Below are 21,636 nucleotides of genomic sequence, written 5' to 3'. Positions count from 1 at the left end.
AACATTGCATAAAAATGATATGGTGCTAACATAACTTTTAGCTACTCTAAGGGGACCAGGGATTCCTAAGTCATGTATTTTACAGATATTTTTCTTCCAACATAATTCCTGGAAAACTCCTTTTTTCACCTTAACTTTACAAAAGCTTCTCATTCTCATCTTTAAACCTCTTTTTTTTTTTTTTTTTTTTTTGACAGAGTTTTGCTCTGCCTCCCGGGTTCAAGCGATTCTCCTGCCTCAGTTTCTGGAGTAGCTGGGATTACAGGTTCCTGCTACCATGCCCGGCTAATTTTTGTACTTTTAGCAGGGACAGGGTTTCACCATGTTGGCTAGGCTGGTCTCGATCTCCCGACCTCAGGTGATCCACCCACCTCAACCTCCCAAAGATCTGGGACTGCAGACGCGAGCTATTGCGCCCGGCCTAAACCCCATTTTAACATCAGTATTTCATCTCTTTCCTTAGTTTAACTATCTCTTGGTCAGTATTTGACTAATTGTTAAACATTCATTTAGTAGACTTTATTGAGAGCTATGATAATAAGCACATACCCCTAAGAACAATAACTGTCGGGAAACTGGAAACTTAGAGACAGTAGCTGTGGACACTCAGCAAGAAAGCAGATTTAAAATGTCTCCACAGAAGTTTGGTTGTAGGACTATGGTAGACTTCAGTTAGCTCTAGATCAGTATCTTACTCTCTACAGAACACTGTGACTTTAAGAGTTTATGGATGGGCTTTATCCCACTAATTCCCTGAAGTGGTGGTAATATTTTGTGTGTATGTTCATATTGTGCATTTTCTTGGATTGGGGGATCAATAGATTTTGTCAAATTTCTCCATCCTAAAGTTAAGAACCATTTCATTATTAGGGGTGTGGGAGCCATAGGCTCTTGGCCCCCTACAAATTTGTTGAAAAATCACTGATGTGAGGCAAATTGATTAATAGGAGAAAAGGCATACAAATTTGTTTAACATGTGTACATAAGAGCCTTCAGAATGAAGATCCAGAAGCTCATATACCATCCTGAGGCCATAGTAAAGAATACAGACTGAGTATGGCTAGAAACAGGTTACCTTGGTGAATCAGGTTAGTGAAAAGACTGGTTGAGAGAGAGAGAAAAGGAAGAAGCTTGGCTGGCAAAGGTGGCCTTGTTATGTAGATGAAGTCTCCCTCAGAGAGAATAGATAAAGATGTTTCTTTTCAGACTTTGAAAGGCATCAGACTCTCAATCTCTCCTGGGTCCTGGAAAGGCATAGAAAGGGGAAGCGGTGGTGACTGCTTTAATGGAGATTCTCTACAGATGCAAATTTTTCCCACAAAAGACAGCTTTGCAAGGCCACTTTTGTTTCCTGGCCAGGCAGCGGCTATTTCAAAATATGTCAAATAAATATATTTGGGGGGTAATATATTTTAATTTCCTTCGGCACATTCTCCCAAAGTGGTGCCTTGGGAGACATCAGAGAACTTTCAACAAGTTTTAAAAATAATGCGTCACTATGTTGGTCACTAAGACTGTGAGGCAAATATGTAAGAGGGAGCAGTGGGAATGGAATACAATGTCGTGAGATTTATTTATTTAGAGACAGAGTCTTCGCACTGTCACCTGGGCTGGAGTGCAATGGTGCAATCTCGGCTCACTGCAACCTCTGCCTCCCAAGTTCAAGCGTTTCTTCTGCCTCAGCCTCCCAAGTACCTGGGATTACAGGTGCCCACCACCATGCCTGGCTAATTTTTTGTACTTTTAATAGAGATGGGGTTTCATTATGTTGGTCAGGCTGGTCTTGAACTCCTGACCTCATGATCCGCCTGCTTCGGCCTCCCAAAGTGCTGGGATTACAGGCGTGAGCCACCATGCCCGGCCAAAATTTTTTAAAAAGGAGACAAAGACAACAGGTAGCAGCTTTTTATCTGCTAACCCCCACCAGTCCCAGCTACAAGCCCTCCTGCCTCAGACTTGCTTCTCTAAAGTTAGAACTCTGGTATGCCGTCCAGGCTAGGCCCTGGAGCCAGGCAGGAAGCAGTCAGGAAACTAGGAGCCTGCAGCCTGGGACAAAACTGAGGAGTATCACATGTCTTTGATAGTGTGAGGTCCACTGCTCCCAGATACTGCCATTCTGTGTGACACTGGCAGTGCCATGTGGATAGCCCAGGTAAAGAGAACATGGACCAGTAAGTCCATCTCTAAGCTTTTGAAAAGTTGCTGCTGCTACTACAAATCACTAAAGACCAAACTGTCTAGGTTCTGATTAACCAAAAAGTCTGGAGAAAGAACTAAAATGCCATCTGGATGTACAATTACTTGCAAGTTCCTGGAAGCCAAGAAGAATCACATTCTTCCTGTGGAATGGTGGCTGGAGTACTGCACAAGTAGAATGGGATCATGTAACTTCCCAGTGGGTCCTTCCTACCCATTGCACAGACACAATCAATTAGCTGGGACCACAGCATTGCAGTAAAGAAAGAGTTTAATTGACATGAAGCTGGCCACATCACGTAGGAGATGGAGTTACTACTCAAATTGATCTTCTTGAAGGCTCAAAGGTTAGGCTTTTTCCAAGATAGTTTGGTAGGCAGGGGGCCAGGGTATGGGTGTTGCTTATTGGTTGGGGATGCAATCATGGGGTATGGAAAATGGTCCTCATGCACTGAGTCCATATTCTAAGATTTGATGCTGGAGTTTTGGTGTAACAGTCCTGTGGGGGCCACAGGACTACCTGAGTTATGAGTCAGAGTGGCACCATCCTGTTGTCAGAAGCTTGAAAAGACATCTCAAAATACCAACCTTAGGTTCTACAATAATGATGTTATTTATAGGCATAATTAGGGAAGTTGCAAATCTTGTGACCTCTGGAATAATGGCTGAATTCAGGTCCCTCTCATACTCCTAACTTGGTGGCCTTTCATTAGTTTTACAAGGGTAGTTTAGTAGTTTCATTTTGGGGAAGAGCTATTATCATTTAAACTTTGCCCATGCCCAGGAATGAGCCAAGTCAGCCAGCCTGTGAGACTCAAGCAAGATGGAGTCAGCCCCATCAGATTTATCTTAACATCATAATTTTGCAAAAGTGGCTTCAATCACCAGGTGCTCAAACAGAAGGGGCCTAATTGTGCTATTCTAGTAGGGGACGAGGTTGATTGATATTTGGGGATATTGGTACTCAGAGAATAGTCCAAAGCTGCTAGGAGCACCCAGTCCAACTAGGGGTCCAGAACTGAATCCCAAGGAGCTGAGCCTGGAGTGGGATCTTCCCTGAGGCATGCCCAAGCCATAGAGATGCAACCCAAAGCCCGTTAGTAGAGTCAAACCCCAGGAGGACCAAGCTAAAAAACCTAAAGGCAGAATTGATGTCAGACGGAGACTAACTGGAAGCTACAGCACATAGGCACAAGCAAGGAGGGTCCAATGCAATTGATTACAAGAGCCGCATGGTCCATGTTTGTCTCTGTCATATAGTGAGTAAAATATCATAAAAGCCAGAGGAAGGTTTGGAGTCTGAGAAGAAGGCTTGTGGCAGTAACTGTAATTAGCCTTGAGGCATCTGCATCAGTATATGGTTGATGCATGGGGGATTGCCATCTGGCACACATGGAGGATGCTAGCAGTCCCACAACCAGCATTTCAGACCATGGGAATGTCCAAAATGTCATTTCAGACCACAGTCTGAAGCTCTCCTATTGAAGGACTTGAAATGGACCACAAAACATTAATCTGTACTTGCCAGTATCAAAAGAAAGGGATGTTTTCCTAGCATATTGTAACTAAATTTATATCTATTGACAGAATGAGGAGAGAGTCAGAAGGCTCAGATGCACGCAGGTAGTAGTGGACAATCCTGGTTTACCTTGGATTCTACTGATAGTTTTAGTTGTTTCATAGGGCTGTAAACCATGTGTGGAATTCCAGTTCTAGAAGCCTCTGCTCTGAAACCCTTTCTTTTAAAAGAACAAATAAGTTAGTAGTGTGTGCCAGGCAGGCACAGCCACATCACATACCTTAGGTTCAGGGTGAAAAATGATAGTGTGTACTTTCCAAACAAGTTACCCAAAAGAAGCAACAAAACAGAAAGAGAAAAATATGTGACAGAGAAAATAAGAGTCTAATATCTAGCATAAAAGGGAAGAAGTTGGCCAAGTGTGGTGGCCAGTGCCTATAATCTCAGCACTTGGGAGGCTGAGGCAGGAGGATCACTTGAGGCCAAGAGTTCAAGACCAGCCTGGGCAACATAGCAAGACCCAATCTCTACCTAAAAAATTAAAAATTGGCTGGGCATGGTGGTGTGCACCTGTAGTCCCAGCCACTTGGGAGGCTGAGGTGGGAGGATTGCTTGAGCCTGTGAGGTCAAGGCTGCAGTGAGCTATGATTGTGCCACTGCACTGTAGCCTGGGTGACAGAGCAAGATCCAGTCTCTATAAAAGAAAAAGAATAAATAAATAAATAAATAAATAGTGAAGAGACTAACACAGGTTCTTTTCTCTTTTAGAAAAGGGTATAGTGGTATGATGGGATGTGTGATTGAGGATGAGAGGCTTAGATGCAGGCTTGCTTTAGCCCACCGGATCATGCTGTGATTATGGCAGGCTGTCCACCCTCTTCTATCTCTCCTTCCATCTATAATGTAGACTTTACCTTGTACTTGACACTGCTTGAGAGACATGGATAAATGAGACTTTAAAAGTATATTGTTCTGGGAAAATGTTAATATTCAATTAAAAATATGCTTATAGTTTTTGTCCTCTAAATTTCCTCTCTCACCTTCCTCTTATATAGAGTCAAAATAAATTAAAGAGGTTATCTTTTTTCTATATTTTCTTTGCCTGGCAAGATCTACATCTTTAACTGATATTTATGAAGTCCCCTAAGGAATTTAAAGACTTCATTGGATTTTGCAATGTTACATTCTTAGTGAAGTAAATTATTAGTAAGACAGATATACAAGTTAGCTTCCTTGATCTTTAACTTGACTTATAAAGAAACATGTTGATCCTTCTCCTTATTTTTTAAATCTTTTTTTATTTCTCTGTTTCTTTTTGTTGTTACTGTTTCCCCTGCTTCTTCTTTACAATTCAAATCAAATTCTTATTCACCTGAAGCACGAGTAATTTGGAAGCTTCTATGCTATTTGACCAGAGACAATCCCTTTTTTTTTTTTTTTTGGTATTAAGGGTGTGCTTAACCATCTATTAGATAGATATGGGTAGTAGACAAAGAATATTCTAGAAGGTTTGATCCAGAACATCCTAAAAAAGTAGAATACTAATTGTTGAGACTGTCAGTTCATTCATATCTCATATTTCCTCTGTCAGAGAGAGTCAGCTAAGCAAGGTACATTGGCCCAAAAATATCTTGAAGCAATGGCTGTAATTGAACATATGCAGGAGAAGTTACTGTAAGTATGAGTCAACACAATGGTAAGAGGATGAAAATGGCTGGCCAGAAGGTTTGACTGAGAAATTCACACTTTTTGGCTTCCCTTTGGCTCTCCTGCTTTCTTTATCCACATTAGGGGGATGTGTATCTCCACATGTTCTGCTAGAGGCAGTAAACTACAGTGCCCTGGTGGAAACATCCACTCTTAACTACAGTGGAAAGATAGAGGAAGTCAAACTATTTGTGTGTGTTGGAGGGGGTTGTTAGAGTGATCCAATTCAATGTTTGTTTCTAAGAGATAACTTAGGGAAATAGATGAAACTAGGAGAAACTATTGTGCTTGGGAAAGAATGTTACATAACTCAGAGTAGAAAGGGTGGTATAGTTAAGATGGCTGGGGATGCCAGGAGAAGAGCGTAGCCATGTAGACATATAACGTGCTGTAGTAGCTAAGAAGCACATCTCAAGCTGGTTTCTTTGATTGTAAAAATTTGGTTTTAGAGGTGCTAGAAAAGAAGTGACTCTGTTGAATTTAGTTTGTTGGATCACGTCAATTAAGAGAAGCCAAAATTAACTCTTGAAAGGGAGTTCCCTGGCCATTGATGGAGAATTCCAGATACCCCAAATCAGATTTTACTAAGAAGTGATAAATATATTCTTAAATAGCAGCATGATTTCTACTCTGACATTAGCATTCAGAGTCGCTCCTGGGCCCCCAGTTCTCAGTTAATCATTGATGCTGTTGCTTCCCTTATTTCTACCCTTCAGACACATTCATCTAATCTCACTGCCTTTTAGAAAATGAGTTTCGAAATCAAAAATACTTTTTCAACCCTTTCTATTTTGTTGTGTTTCTTCTCTTCCATATCAGGGAGGTTGAAAATAGAGCCAGACAGGCAGAGGAGAAGTTTGAAGATGCATATGAGAAACTTCATCATACCCTTATAAAAAATAAAGATCTAGAGGAATTAGTCATGACATCAAGAAAGGAGTCTAAAGAAGAGAAAGAAAATCAAGATGAAAGAGAAGTAAAAGAAGAAGAAGAAAAACAAGAAGAAGAAGAAGTCAGGTCAGCAGAAAATTCCTCAAAATCTCCAAAGAAGGGTAAGGATTGCTTCGTATTTTGCTTTATTCAGGTTGTATTTATGAAAGAAAATTTGACTGGGCCACAAATATTGTAGAAGAACATTAATATATTTGGTGCTAATCTACTAGTTTATACTTCTCATAGGAATGTGCATATTTTAATCACATAACCATCTTATTCGGACAACTCACAAAAAGGAAAACCAAATGAATAACAATTGTGAATGAATAAAGTAGCTCAGATACAATTTTTATTTACAAAACTGGCAAAGGTTTTTTTTTTTTTCTTTTTTTTATTATACTTTAAGTTCTGGGAAACATGTGTACAACGTGCAGGTTTGGTACATAGGTATACATGTGCCATGTTGGTGTGCTGCACCCATCAACTCATCATTTACATCAGGTATTTCTCCTAATGCTATCCCTCCCTCAGCCCCCGACCCCCTGACAGGCCCCAGTGTGTGATGTTCCCCTCCCTGTGTCCATGTGTTCTCATTGTTCAACTCCCACTTATGAGTGAGAACATGCGGTGTTTGGTTTTCTGTCCTTGTGATAGTTTGCTGATAATGATGGTTTCCAGCTTCATCCATGTCCCTACAAAGGACATGAACTCATCCTTTTTTATGGCTGCATAGTATTCCATGGTGTATATGTGCCACATTTTCTTTATCCAGTCTATCATTGATGGACATTTGAGTTGGTTCCAAGTTTTTGCTATTGTGAATAGTGCTGCAATAAACATACATGTACATGTGTCTTTATAGTAGCATGATTTATAATCCTTTGGGTATATACCCAGTAATGGGATTGCTGGGTCAAATGGTAATTCTAGTTCTAGATCCTTGAGGAATCGCCACACTGTCTTCCACAATGGTTGAACTAATTTACACTCCCACCAACAGTGTAAAAGTGTTCCTATTTCTCCACATCCTCTCTAGCATCTGTTGTTTCCTGACTTTTTAATGATCGCCATTCTAACTGGTGTGAGATGGCCTCTCATTGTGGTTTTGATTTGCATTCTTTGATGACCATTGATAATGAGCATTTTTCATGTGTCTGTTGGCTGCATAAATGTCTTCTTTTGAGAAGTGTCTGTTCATATCCTTTGCCCACTTTTTGATGGTGTTGTTTGCTTTTTTCTTGTAAATTTGTTGAAGTTCTTTGTAGATTCTGGATATTAGCCCTTTGTCAGATGGATAGATTGCAAAAATTTTCTCCCAATCTTCAGGTTGTCTGTTTAGTCTGCTGATAGTTTCTTTTGCTGTGCAGAAGCTCTTTAGTTTAATTAGATCCCATTTGTCTATTTTGGCTTTTGTTGCTATTGCTTTTGGTGTTTTAGTCATGAAGTCTTTGCCCATGCCTATGTCCTGAGTGGTATTGCCTAGGTTTTATTCTAGGGTTTTTATGGTTTTAGGTCTTACATTTAAGTCTTTAATCCATCTTGAGTTAATTTTTGTATAAGGTGTAAGGAAGAGATCCAGTTTCAGCTTTCTGCATATGGCTGGCTAGTTTTCCCAACACCATTTATTAAATAGGGAATCCTTTCTCCATTGCTTGTTTTTGTCAGGTTTGTCAAAGATCAGATGGTTGTAAATGTGTGGTGTTATTTCAGAGGCCTCTGTTCTGTTCCGTTGGTCTATATATCTGTTTTGGTACCAGTACCATGCTGTTTTGGTTACTGTAGCCTTGTAGTATAGTTTGAAGTCAGGTAGCGTGATGCCTCCAGCTTTGTTCTTTTTGCTTAGGCTTGTCTTGGCTCTGTGCGCTCTTTTTTGGTTCCATATGAAATTTAAAATAGATTTTTCCAATTCTGTGAAGAAAGTGAGTGGCAACTTGGTGGGGATAGCATTGAATCTACAAATTACCTTGGGTAGTGTGGCCATTTTCACGATATTGATTCTTCCTATCCATGAGCATGGAATGTTCTTCCATTTGTTTGTGTCCTCTTTTATTTCATTGAGCAGTGGTTTGTAGTTCTCCTTGAGGAGGTTCTTCACATCCCTTGTAAGTTGTTTTCCTAGGTATTTTATTCTCTTTGTAGCAATTATAAATGGGAGTTCATTCATGATTTGGCTGTTTGTCTGTTATTGGTGTATAGCATGGAATGCTTGTGATTTTTACACATTGATTTTGATCCTGAGACTTCGCTGAAGTTGCTTATCAGCTTAAGGAGATTTTGGGCTGAGATGATGAGGTTTTCTAAATATACAATCATGTCATCTGCAAACAGAGACAATTTGACTTCCTCTTTTCCAATGAATACCCTTTATTTCTTTCTCTTGCCTGATTGCCCTGGCCAGAACTTCCAACACTATGTCGAATAGGAGTGGTGAGAAAGGGCATCCTTGTCTTGTGCTGGGATCCAGTTTTTGCCCATCCAGTATGATATTGGCTGTGGGTTTGTCATAAATAGCTCTTATTATCTTGAGATACGTTCCATCATCACCTAGTTTATTGAGAGTTTTTAGCATGAAGGGCTGTTGTTGAAGGCCTTTTCTGCATCTATTGAGATAATCATGTGGTTTTTGTCATTGGTTCTGTTTATTTGATGGATTATGTTTATTGATTTGCATATGCTGAACCAGCCTTGCATCCCAGGGATGAAGCTGACTTGATCGTGGTAGATAAGCTTTCTGATGTGCTGCTGGATTTGGTTTGCCAGTATTTTATTGAGGATTTTTTCATCAATGTTCATCAGGGATATTGGTCAAAAATTCTCTTTTTTTGTTGTGTCTCTGCCAGATTTTGGTATCAGGATGATGCTGGCCTCATAAAATAAGTTAGGCAGGATTCCCTTTTTTTTATTATTCGGAATAGTTTCAGAAGGAATGGTACCTGCTCCTCTTTGTACCTCTGGTAGAATTTGGCTGTGAATCCATCTGGTCCTGGACTTTTTTTGGTTGGTAGGCTATTAATTATTGGCTCAATTTCACCACCTGTTATTGGTCTATTCAGAGATTTGACGTCTTCCTGGTTTAGTCTTGGGAGGGTGTATGTGTCCAGGAATTTATCCATTTCTTCCAGATTTTCTAGTTTATTTGCATAGAGATGTTTATAGTATTCTCTGATGGTAGTTTGTATTTCTGTGGGATCAGCGGTGATATCCCCTTTATCATTTTTTACTGCATCTATTTGAATCTTCTCTCTTTTCTTCTTTATTAGTCTTGCTAGCAGTCTATCTATTTTGTTAATCTTTTCATGAAACCAGCTCCTGGATTCATTGATTTTTTGAAGGGATTTTTGTGTCTCTATCTCCTTCAGTTCTGCTCTGATCTTAGTTATTTCTGTCTTCTGCTAGCTTTTGAATGTGTTTGCTCTTGCTTCTCTAGTTCTTTTAATTGTGATGTTAGGGTGTCAATGTTAGATCTTTCCTGCTTTCTCTTGTGAGCATTTAGTGATATAAATTTCCCTCTACACACTGCTTTAAATGTGTCCCAGAGATTCTGGTATGTTGTGTCTTCATTCTCATTGGCTTCAAAGAATATCTTTATTTCTGCCTTCATTTTGTTGTTTACCCAGTAGTCATTCAGGAGCAGGTTGTTCAGTTTCCATGTTGTTGTGCAGTTTTGAGTGGGTTTCTTAATCCTGAGTTCTAATTTGATTGCACTGTGGTCTGAGAGACAGTTTGTTGTGATTTCTGCTCTTTTATATTTGCTGAGGAGTGTTTTACTTCCAATTATGTGGTCAATTTTAGAATAAGTGTGATGTGGTGCTGAGAAGAATGTATATTCTATTGATTTGGGATGGAGAATTCTGTAGGTGTCTATTAGGTCTGCTTGGTCCAGAGCTGAGTTCAAGTCCTGGATATCCTTGTTAATTTACTGTCTCATTGATCTGTCTCATATTAACAGTGGGGTGTTAAAGTCTCCCACTATTATTGTGTGGGAGTCTAAGTCTCTTTGTAGGTCTCTAAAAACTTGCTTTCTGAATCTGGGTGCTCCTGTATTGGGTGCATATATATTTAGGAGAGTTAGCTCTTGTTGTTGCATTGATCCCTTTACCATTATGTAATGGCCTTCTTTGTCTCTTTTAATCTTTGTTGGTTTAAAGTCAGTTTTATCAGATACTGGGATTTCAACCCCTTTTTTTGTTTTCCATTTGCTTGGTAGATCTTCCTTCATCCCTTTATTTTGAGCCTATGTGTGTCTTTGCACAGGAGATGGGTCTCCTGAATACAGCACACCGATGGGTCTTGACTCTTTATCCAATTTGCCAGTCTGTATCTTTTAATTGGGGCATTTAGCCCATTTACATTTAAGGTAAATATTGTTATATGTGAATTTGAGCCTGTCATTATGATGCTAGCTGGTTATTTTGCCCATTAGTTGATGCAGTTTCTTCATAGTGTCGATGGTCTTTCCAATTTGGCATGTTTTTGCAGTGACTGGTACCGATTGTTTCTTTCCATGTTTAGTGCTTCCTTCAGGAGCTCTTGTAAGGCAGACCTGGTGGAAACAAAATCTCTCAGCATTTGCTTGTCTGTAAAGGATTTTATTTCTCCTTCACTTATGAAGCTTAGTTTGGCTGGATATGAAATTCTGGGTTGAAAATTCTTTTCTTTAAGAATGTTGAATATTGGCCTCCACTCTCTTCTGGCTTGTAGGGTTTCTGCTGAGAGATCTGCTGTTAGTCTGATGCGCTTCCCTTTGTGGGTAACCCAACCTTTCTCTCTGGCTGCCCTTAATATTTTTTCCTTCATTTCAATCTTGGTGAATCTGAAAATATGTGTCTTGGGGTTGCTCTTCTCAAGGAATATCTTTGTGGTGTTCTCTGTATTTCCTGAATTTGAATATTGGCCTGCCTTGCTAGGATGGGGAAGTTCTCCTGGATAATATCCTGAAGAGTGTTTTCTAACTTGATTCCATTCTCCCCGTCACTTTCGGGTATGCCAATCAAACGTAGATTCGGTCTTTTCACATAGTCCCATATTTCTTGGAGGCTTTGTTCATTTCTTTTCACTCTTTTTTCTCTGATCTTTTCTTCTCTCTTTATTTTATTAATTTGATCTTCAATCACTGATAATCCTTTCTTCTGCTTGATCTAATTGGCTATTGAAGATTGTGTATGCGTCACGAAGTTCTCATGCTGTGTTTTTCAGCTCCGTCAGGTCATTTATGTTCTTCTCTACCCTGGTTGTTCTAGTTAGCCATTTCGTCTAATCTTTTTTCAATCATTTTCGTCTAATCTTTTTTAGCTTCCTTGAGATGGGTTAGAACATGCTCCTTTAGCTCGGAGATGTTTGTTATTACCCACCTTCTGAAGCCTACTTCTGTTAACTCATCAAACTCATTCTCCATCCAGTTTTGTTCCCTTGCTGGTGAGGAGTTGTGATCCTTTGGAGGATAAGAGGTGTTCTGGTTTTTGGAATTTTCAGCCTTTCTGTGCTGGTTTCTCCCCATCTTTGTGGTTTTATCTACATTTTGTCTTTGATGTTGGTGACCTATGGATGGGGTTTTGGTGTCGATGTCCTTTTTTTTGATGTTGATGCTATTCCTTTCTGTTTGTTAGTTTTCCTTCTAACAGGTCCTTCAGCTGCAAGTCTGTTGGAGTTTGCTGGGGGTCCACTCCAGACCCTGTTTGCCTGGGTATCATCAGCAGATGCTGCAGAGCGGCAAATATTGCTGCCCAATCCTTCCTCTGGAAGCTTTGTCCCAGAGGGGCACCTGCCAGATGCCAGCCAGTGCTCTCCTGTATGAGGTGTCTGTCGGCCCCAACTGGGAGGTATCTCCCATTCAGGCTACACGGGGGTCAGGGGCCCACTTGAGGAGGCAGTCTGTCTGTTATCAGAGCTTGATCGCCATGCTGGGAGAACCACTGCTCTCTTCAGAGCTGTCAGGCAGGGACATTTAAGTCTGCTGAAGCTGTGCCCACCGCTGCCCTTCCCTCAGGTGCTCTGTCCCAGGGAGATGAGGCTTTTTTCTATAAGTCCCTGACTTGGGCTGCTGCCTTTTGTTTAGATATGCCCTGCCCACAGAGGTGGAATCTAGAGAGGCAGTTGGCCTCACTGCTGCGGTAGGCTCCACCTGGTTTGAGCTTCTCAATGGGTTTGTTTACACTGTGAGCATAAAACCACCTGCTCAAGCCTCAGCAATAGCGAATGCTCTTCCCCCGACCAAGCTCCAGCATCCCAGGTCTATCTCAGACTGCTGCCCTAGCAGCAAGAATTTCAAGCCAGTGGATCTTAGCTTGCTGGGCTCTGTGGGTGGGGGACCCGCTGAGCCAGGCACCAGAGGGAATCTCCTGGTCTGTGGGTTGCGAAGACCATGGGAAAAGCATAGTATTTTGGCAAGAGTGTACCGTCGCACCTGGTACAGTCTCTCATGGCTTTCCTTGGCTAGGAAAGGGAAATACCCTGACTCCTTGTACTTCCTGGATGAGGCGACGCCCTGCCCTGCTTTGGCTCTCCCTCCATGGCCTGCACACACTGTCCAGCCAGGCCTAATGAGATGAAGCAGGTACCTCAGTTGGAAATGCAGAAATCACCCGTCTTCTGCATTGATCTTACTGGGAGCTGCAGACTGGAGCTGTTCCTATTTGGCCATCTTGCCGGAAAATCCGTTTTTGTTTTTTTTTTTTTTAATAAAAGAACACAATGCTGATTAGAAGTGGCAGCATATAATAGTTATACAGGTAATACTTGTGAGTAGACAAACACATACAACCATTTTAGAAAATAATTTGATAGTATGTATGGCTATCCCTTTAAAACATGCATATATTTATAATATATGCATGTTAATATATGCATAATATATGCATGATAATATGCATAATAATATTGCGTGATAATATGCATGATAATATATGCATAATAATTTCAGACGTGAGAATCTTAATAATCCTAAATACACAAAATTAATATACAAAGATGCTCAGTGTATCATTGTGTATAATAGAAAAAATAGAAACAACCTACGTGTTCAATCATGAAAGATTAAATAAATCATGCTGTATTAATATACATAAATATTACACAACTATTAAAATGGTGTTTAAAGGAGTTTTTAGTGACATGGGAAATTTTATGTTAACTATCAAATGCAAGAAACAGGGTATGACATCATTTTTTAAAGGCAGAAAAAAGACCAGAAAGAAATATGCCCAAATATTGACAGACATTGTCTCTGGGTAATAGAGGTTTGTAGGAAGTGTTATCTTTATTTTTTGGTACGTGTTTGACTTCATATGATTTTTACAGATACTTTATGTTATAGGGAGAGGAATTTAATTGTTCATTTTCTTATTTCTAATTAGTGCGCAATATGCCCACAAGCAGTTCTCAATATTTCTAATATTAGAGGCTATTTTTTTATTTTTGCTTTCATCTCCAACCTGTGATCTGTTCCCAGGACAGTTCCTGGTGCAAAGGATAGTACTGGAAAGACATCTACTTTCCGTTTTTCTCTGTCAGTCCTATCTCCACCTGCCCCTCAGCAAAAGCAGTGAAGTTAGCCAACTGCTTGCAGCCCCTGGCCCTAGGTACAGGGACATTAACCCTATAGAGTGTGAATTCATTTTTTCTACTCCTTTCAACTCTGAACTGGCGAAAATGTCATTTATTACAAGTCTGACAATCAGTCCTTAGTTTTAGGTTTGAATGTATGTGAGAGAGTTTTCATGAATTTTTAAAATTTCATCTTCTTATATTCTGAATGTACTTTTATCCTGATAATTTGAAAACTGGACCTTTTCTAGATTTAGGAAGATAAATAAGCAAACCATCCAAAAAGCCTACTTGTTAAACTAGAGAGGTTACCTCAATATGGAATGTGGGACTTTAGTTTTGTCCATTCCCACGAAAGTCTTGAGGATTCGGTTAAATCCAGAACTGAGAAGTTTTAATTATTTAAGGTAGAGAATAGCTACATAAAGTTAGTCCCCAGCCTGCAAACAGTAATTTACACAGACACCCAGCCACCCTTCCCCCTCCTTCCAAAAACCACCAGCAAAATCATTGCCAGGGGGCTCTGAAGTGGAAGATGAGATGCCTTGCAAAGCTGAGGAGAGTTGCCTCCTACTCACAGCAGTCCCTGTGCCCTGCAAGGGACCTAAACAGAGTCTCCAGAAAATCCATAGGTTAAATCCATCCTTAGAGTTAGCAGGTAGCCCCTTGAAAAAAATGCAGATACCTCTGGAGCAATCTGGCACTGCTATATTTATATATATTAGTGCAATAAAATCACTTTTTTCCTGAGGGTTGTGCAGTGAAGGAATAGAAAATTATATTGTGGTAACGGCAGGAGCCTTGTGAATGCTGAGTAAAGAGAAGACCTGGACAGAGTAGGGGATGTATTTATTTTTATTTTTATGTCAGTATTTTTAATAATTAGCAAATCACTGTGCTCTGAGCTGTGACTGAAAAAGGAATCAAGAGGGAAGTTTGCAAAGATGAATATGGCTTAGTCCTGGATCTCAGTGGGGTCTACAGTTGGGTGTGGAGAAGTTACACTAACAGTAATATAAAGTGCAAATAGTAATACAAAGGCAACCACATGTAAGATGGAGATGGCAGCAGCCAGTCTGAAGGAATCAAATTGGGAAGCAGCGTCACGGGGCTGTTTTTCACGTGCATGTTGGGGGGAGCAGGCTTGATGGCCAGAGGCCATCAAGGTCTGTGCACAGGAGCCTGGAAAGAAAGGGTTGGGGAGACAACAGAAGGGCTCAGGAATGGTTAAGGGAAGATTCTGAAGACTGTTTCCATTTGAATTTTTTTTCACCAAGCTTCGGTTGTGTACAAGAGGGAAGGAGGAGATGTTCTTCTTTCTCTTCTTCACTCCTTGACCACATTCTGTCCTGCCCCAGGACCCAGAACTCAAACAGTTAAATGACCACACTTGAACTTGGGAAATGCATTCTGAATGCCAATAACCAATTTAGAGTCAAATTTGTGGCACATAGCTTATTTGTAGCTTGAGGGTTACCCAGGCAGAAAAAATGTAAAACTGCTTTGTAAAATTAAAAACCCTTAGTAAATATAAGATATTATTACTACAATATTCTAGCTGTTTTTGTCTTTTTAGAGGTACCATGCAAGGACGGTGCTCTCAACATTAAATCTGGAATCCAGACTAAATCCAATGACAAAACAAAACCCAAGTAGTGTCTGTCCACAGAGCTCTGGGGTTCACAATGGCTCTATCCACTGAATACACCCCAGATATCACTGCGTTATAGAGCTGATGTGGCTCAGTTGGAGGGACTCCCTTTGTAACAGCCACTAGAAAAGCCATAACCTACAACCCAAGAGCATTTTCTCTTTAAGTCACAGCTATGGCTGTAGGGAGTCAGGTGCATTAGCTCACTTCCCGCATTAAAAATAGCTTGTGCAAGTTTGCTAGCCTCTTCAATTGATTTCGTAACAGAGGTCTGTGAAATGTCAGTTTCTCTCAAGAAAATAATGCTTTTTGAAAACTTTGAACTCTGCAGACAAGACTGGCAAATAAAAAAACATTAGTTTTTCAATTTAAAAGAGAAGATCTAGGCTGGGCACGGTGGTTCACGCCTGTAATCCCAGCACTTTGGGAGGCCAAGGTGGGAGGATCACTTGAGGTGAAGAATTCGAGACCAGACTCGCCAACGTGGCAAAACCCCGTCTCTACTAAAACACAAAAATTAGCCAGGCATGGTGGTGCACACTTGTAGTCCCACCTTACTCAGGAGGCTGAGGCATGAGAATCGTTTGAACCCAGGAGGTGGAGGTTGCAGTGAGCTGAGATCGCGCCACTGCACTCCAACCTGGGCAACAGAGCAAGACTCCATCTCAAAAAAAAAAAAAAAAAAAAAAGAGAGAAGAGAGAAAATCTTGACAATGCTGTTAGGTTTCTGCAGCATTTTCAGATTTCTTATGATTTCTGACATTTTTATAATTTATCTGATCTTTGCAATAACCCTGCAAAGTAGGTGGAGGAGATATTCTCAGAAGATAAAACTGAGGCCCAGTGATTATAAGACATGGTCACAGAGCTGATTGGTGTCAGAGCCCCCAGCTCACTGGACTCATGTCTAGACTGTTTCACAATAGTGAAGGGCCACCAGGCCATTGTTCAGATGGTTTCCTTCATAGGGGCCTGTGTTGCTGAAGATTCACCCAGAATCTCTATTTCTTGCTTTTACTGTCTCATTTGTCTGCTCTGTTCATGACCCTGAATCCATCTAGGCACAAGAGATGGACTAACCTGCAAAAATCAGTTGCAAGTGACAACTGGATGTTCTGGGCAGTCACTCAGCAAGGGCTCCCTGCTGCCTCACTGCTCCTGGCTCACTTGCCTTTGCTCTTATCTCTGAACACCTGTGGCAAGATTTCTACACCTGCATTGACTCCACATATTTGGTGTTTCTTTGGGTTTATCTCCTAGAATTTTAGACCTTTACCTGTTCTTCTAGCCTCAGAAATCCCAACTCTAGAGTCCCCATCTTTATTTAAGCCAACCCTGGCCAGGCCTGTCATTGGCCATCATTAAACTGTGTGAGGGATGGGTTTCAACATTCCTTAGTATATACCTAAGACTACTAGATGGAGTCTGGTCAGTTCCACTCTTTACCTCTGGGAAAAGAAAACATGAAATTCTTCAGAAACTTGGCAGTGCTCCTGGCCCAAATGACAGACGAGCTGAAGCTGTTGGCTCATAATTACAGCTGCTGCCTGATGGAACAGAGCCAGCCTTATCTTTGCTCCTTCCCAGAGAAATTCCTGGATAGCTCTAGAAAATTTGGGGACTTTTTGTGGGGTTGCAGAATAATTTTTATTGATTTTCCACTTTGCAGGCATGAGTTGTCATTTCCATACAAATCAGTAGGCCCCATCCCTGAACATGAGCCTTGTCCCTTAGAATGTGCCAAATACCATGTCAGCTCCATTGTGTAGAAGGCTTAGTCTCTAAATTCCAGTTATATCTGCTGCCACTACAATTAGAATGAGGTGATTGGCATCATGGACCCACATTAGCTGAGGTGGTTTTGTTACAAGCACCTACTCTTGCAAGCCCATGAAAAAAGATAATGTATTGAAAGGATGCTGGGGGGTTCAAGGATTTGAAGGAAAGTTTTGAAGAACTAGGCTGGGAACAGACAGGAACCAGCTAGCTTTAGATCAGGCACAATAGTTCCTCACCATCTGTTCCAGTGCTACCACCAAACAAACACCAATCATTTATTTCATCCTTACATTATTCTGCCAAAGTCTCAAAGTCCCAAGAGAGAAAAAAGCTACCCTGTGGTCACAAACCTCCCCATGGATGAACCAGGGATGTTGAGAAGACTTCACAGGTCTCTCTGGCTTCCTTAAAGCGAAGGAAGGACGCCTTGCGGTGCTGTTCCACTAAGATGGGACACACTATGGGGAAAGGAAATCAGGGTGGGGTTAGGAAGACAATAATGAGTGTTAGGTGGTTAAAAAAAAAAAAAGTATGCCCCAGGGAGGGCACCTGCACTGCTGCTCTCTGCAAGTTAGCCTGGCCAGTTCCACTCTCCCAAGTAACTGCTTTGTGGGAAGGTTTAAATAGTCCTTGAGACCCTGCCACACCTTCTCAGGGTATCCCTGAAGTGGTCTCCCAAGCAGAGTGGAGGGAGGAACTTCTGCTGCTCATCACTGGCAGTCAGGCTGCCGAGTGAGGCTGTTGTGCTTGCATATGGGAGACTAGCCATTCTGTGCTTAGATGTCCAGACCGAGCCATGCTGTCCATTTTTCTAGAAAGCTGCTCTGGCCCTTCAGAGAGAGGAAACTGGTTAGCCTCATCATACTCCTCTGTGTCCCAGCCCCCAATCTCAGTGGCGACAGGTTCCATGTCCTGTAGTGCCGAGTTGGTACTGTTTTGGGAGTGCATACCATGGTGTACTTAAGGATCTTAGAAAGCTTAGTGGACAGTCCCCCTCAACCACCAGGCCTGGCTCTTCACCACATACCTACAGCAACTCAGTGTGCGTGGGCTCCAGGAGATTCTCCCCTGAGAGATCTGGTCCCACTCACACAATTGGTCTCACTGACTTGACTATGGTCAGGTCACTTGTGTGCTACCTTGTAGCATTCAGTGACTGCACTTTCCTCTTGTCCTTGGCCTTTCCTAGCTGGAGGTCAATGACCCAGATACTACTTGGGAAACATATCTTGCATTTCACTTTTAAAGCCTGCTGGAAATTCTGCTTGCAGGCCCCAAAGCTCTAGATCACTGTCTGGGTATTCCTGGAATCAAATAAGTATCCATCTACCAGCAAGTATTTCCCCACAGGAAGCAGAGGAGTTTCTCTAAAATTAGGAATAAAACTGCTGTAGCCCTGCTGCGTAGGCCCTGCATACCTGCAAAACTGCAGTGCTTGCTAGGTGAGCCTGAGGCTGAGGCATTCTGTAGCTATATTGATATGAAGCTGTGTCTAGGGTTCATCAGGATTTCCATCACTGCCTCAGAAAAATGGAGAGCTTATTCTAGCCAGGTCTGCCATAGCCTCAAGGCAATCTCCCATTCAGGATTGCTAAGCAAGCCTACGAATCCCTCTGACCTCAAAGATGAACTATGCAGAGTGCAGGTTTTTGAGAAGTGCAGCTTGTCTAAAATGGTGCAACAAAGAACGTGTAAGGCAGCCTTCCAGAAGTTCCCTAAGCAGTCCCATTATACAGCAATGTGCCATTCTGCCAGGACAATGCTTCTATTCTTAAATGTCCAATGAAAGGGCACCTGCAAGACTGCAGTGGCTTCTATCGGTTTGGAGGGCATCCTCTGGTATTTGCAAGGTTTGGGTCCCACGAGCACCTGACCTGGCAGAGTTATACTTTAGGCTACCTCTAGGCCAGCTTGAGAAACACTTTTGAAAGTCTGAAGATTAAGAGTTTCCATGATCTGTCTTGCCAAGGCAAACTGATTTTTAGAAGGCAAAATGTCCCCATCCCTATCCCCTACCCAGAAGTCTGACAGATCCTGGAGTTCACAAGGTACTACTGGTAATTCATCTCTCATTTCCCACTCTGGCCATCCAAACAGTCAAACCCAGGCAAGAAAGAAAGAAAGGGGGATTGTCTGAGTTTGGGCTGTAACTATTGCCCACCAAGAGGAAAAACTTTTCTGTCCTGTTTTTGCTCTACTATGATCCCGAACAGCTGTGCACTTTGAAACAAATGCTTGTTATATCATGGTGGGAATCAAAAACAGGAGACCATATGTGCAAGTTCTAAAGCTGGTTCTGTCCTAGAACAACCACCCTGGGAGCAGGCACTACTGGCCATCGGGGCTGCCTTTCACACATGGAGGCAACATGTGGAGGGGCCAGCAGGCTCTTATTTGGATGCAGCCTCATGGCTGTCATTTATTGCTACTGAGGTAAAACCAGAATAATAGTAATCACCATTATTTATTAAGAATTTACCTTGTGCAAGCATTGTGCTAAGCATATCATATGCATTATCTTATTTAATCACAACTCTGTGAGGTGGATCCTACTTTTATCCCCATTTATACACAGGATTAGTAATATGTCCAAGGTTAAACAGTTAGTAAATGGTAGAGCCTGAATCAAATCTAATATGTCTGAGAGCAGACCCCAAGCTCCCAGCTATAGTGCTGTAATATCTTTCCAAGCCCAGAAGAAGCCGTTGGAAGTGTGTTGACCTCTCTTTTAAAGGATTTGGCTTCCATATCCTTTACTTAATGCTCAGCTCAGCTACTGTGCAAAAGCCAGAATTATTGGAACCTCATAATTCCAATAGACTCTGCCAAAGAACATTGTAGTGGCCAGGAACAGTCCATCAAGGAGATGCATACTTACTCAGAGCCATCCAGACATGGTCCCCAAGGATGTGGACTGCAGGCGTATTGGCAGAATGACCTGCTGAGCCTTCTAGATAGGAGAGTCCAAACTGCAGAGCCCCCATTGCACCATAACACTACTGGTGAGCCATGGTGGCCCTCGAATTTCTAAGGAAGGCCTTCAAAGCCTCCACATTTCTGATGATTTTGAGCCCAACAATCTGCAGTATACCAGCCCTTAAGCTAGCTGCTTGCATAATAAATTCAAGTCTGAATACACCAATGCCACATCACTGTCAGCTCCAAATGCCCTGGAACACCATTGTCATAGAGTGTGCCATAGACTTCTCCCACTCTCAGGGGCATGTCATTTTGGTCATGGCAGGCTCCAATGCCAAACTGGAACATCTTATCCCTGTTTATCAGCTTATTGCCACTCTATTAATATTAAATTATCAGGAAAAAAAAACTATTCCTAGAACATATCATGGTTTTTGATTGTACTCTCCAGCTTGTCCTCCAGCCATCATTTCACAATTAGTAACCAGTTGGAATGCAGCACCTGGGTCAGCTCACCTAGCCAGTTTCTGAAGAATTTTACCTTTGACTATCCACTATACTCTTTCACCTAAACACAGTTTTATAGCAACTTATCGCTATTATTTCCTTCTCATCAAGCCCACCAACTGCAACAGTTGGTTAATTTGAAAGACAACACATGCCATCAAGCAGACCTGAAAGCCCTCTGGCATGCCAATGAGAAATTTAAATATTGACCTGTGCCAGACATCAGAGGAAACCAAACAATAGGAGATACCATAGGCACTCCCCAGATGTGCAAGCAAAATCTGCCTTTGACAAAAAACCAGTGTTATAAGGAAGTATGAAGAGTCATAAAAGCCATTTTTACCCTGGTGTTCACTTCTGCTTGTTCTGCTTTTGGCTTCTGTTATGCCTGACCCAGCATGACTCTACCTTCTTCTTCATTACACATGCCAAAATTTGCTATCCTGAGATCAGGAACCGTCATATATGGTGTGAAAAGTGACCAACAACCCTTGGTGCCATCTTAATTCCAATAACCAATACACTGGAATGGGTGTGGGCCAACACAGTGATAATGAGAAATATTTCCCACTTCAGGAGTGCTCTGATTGCCATTGACCCTTTAAATGGGCTAAACCACCTATGATCATGCCCCGGCTGGTCCATGAAAGCAAGCTCCACATCCTAGATGATGAGACATTCTAGGAAATCACCTAGGAGTTCCCCAACCCTTGTCCTGTTGCTGCTTCATCAGTGTTTGCTTTCTTGTTTCTGACACCATACTCCTGGGTCTGGTAGATTTTGTTACCTGCCTTTGACTTATTTGGATATGAGAGCCTTTTGGATTCCACATTTATATTTTGGCATCCCTGCATAGTTTAGAGTTTTGCCTGTTCCTTTG

General features: G+C 41.6%; 1 protein-coding gene across 5 annotated transcripts in view; it reads left to right on the top strand.

Annotated features, from left to right (window-relative positions):
• AXDND1 (axonemal dynein light chain domain containing 1) overlaps positions 1–21,636 on the top strand; it is a 189,802-nt gene that overhangs the window by 163,566 nt on the left and 4,600 nt on the right. For all 5 annotated transcript variants that reach the window (XM_055111047.2, XM_055111042.2, XM_055111046.2 and 2 more), the window contains 2 exons: positions 5,307–5,389; positions 6,242–6,474. In XM_055111047.2, coding sequence (XP_054967022.2) covers positions 5,307–5,389; positions 6,242–6,474 — 316 coding nt within the window. The remainder of the gene's footprint in view (positions 1–5,306; positions 5,390–6,241; positions 6,475–21,636) is intronic.

The sequence above is a fragment of the Pan paniscus genome, chromosome 1 (assembly GCF_029289425.2).
Source record: "Pan paniscus chromosome 1, NHGRI_mPanPan1-v2.0_pri, whole genome shotgun sequence".
NCBI classification, from domain to species: domain Eukaryota; kingdom Metazoa; phylum Chordata; class Mammalia; order Primates; family Hominidae; genus Pan; species Pan paniscus.
The sequence above is the reverse complement of the archived record's forward strand: the minus strand, read 5'-3'. Positions and strand labels throughout refer to the sequence as shown.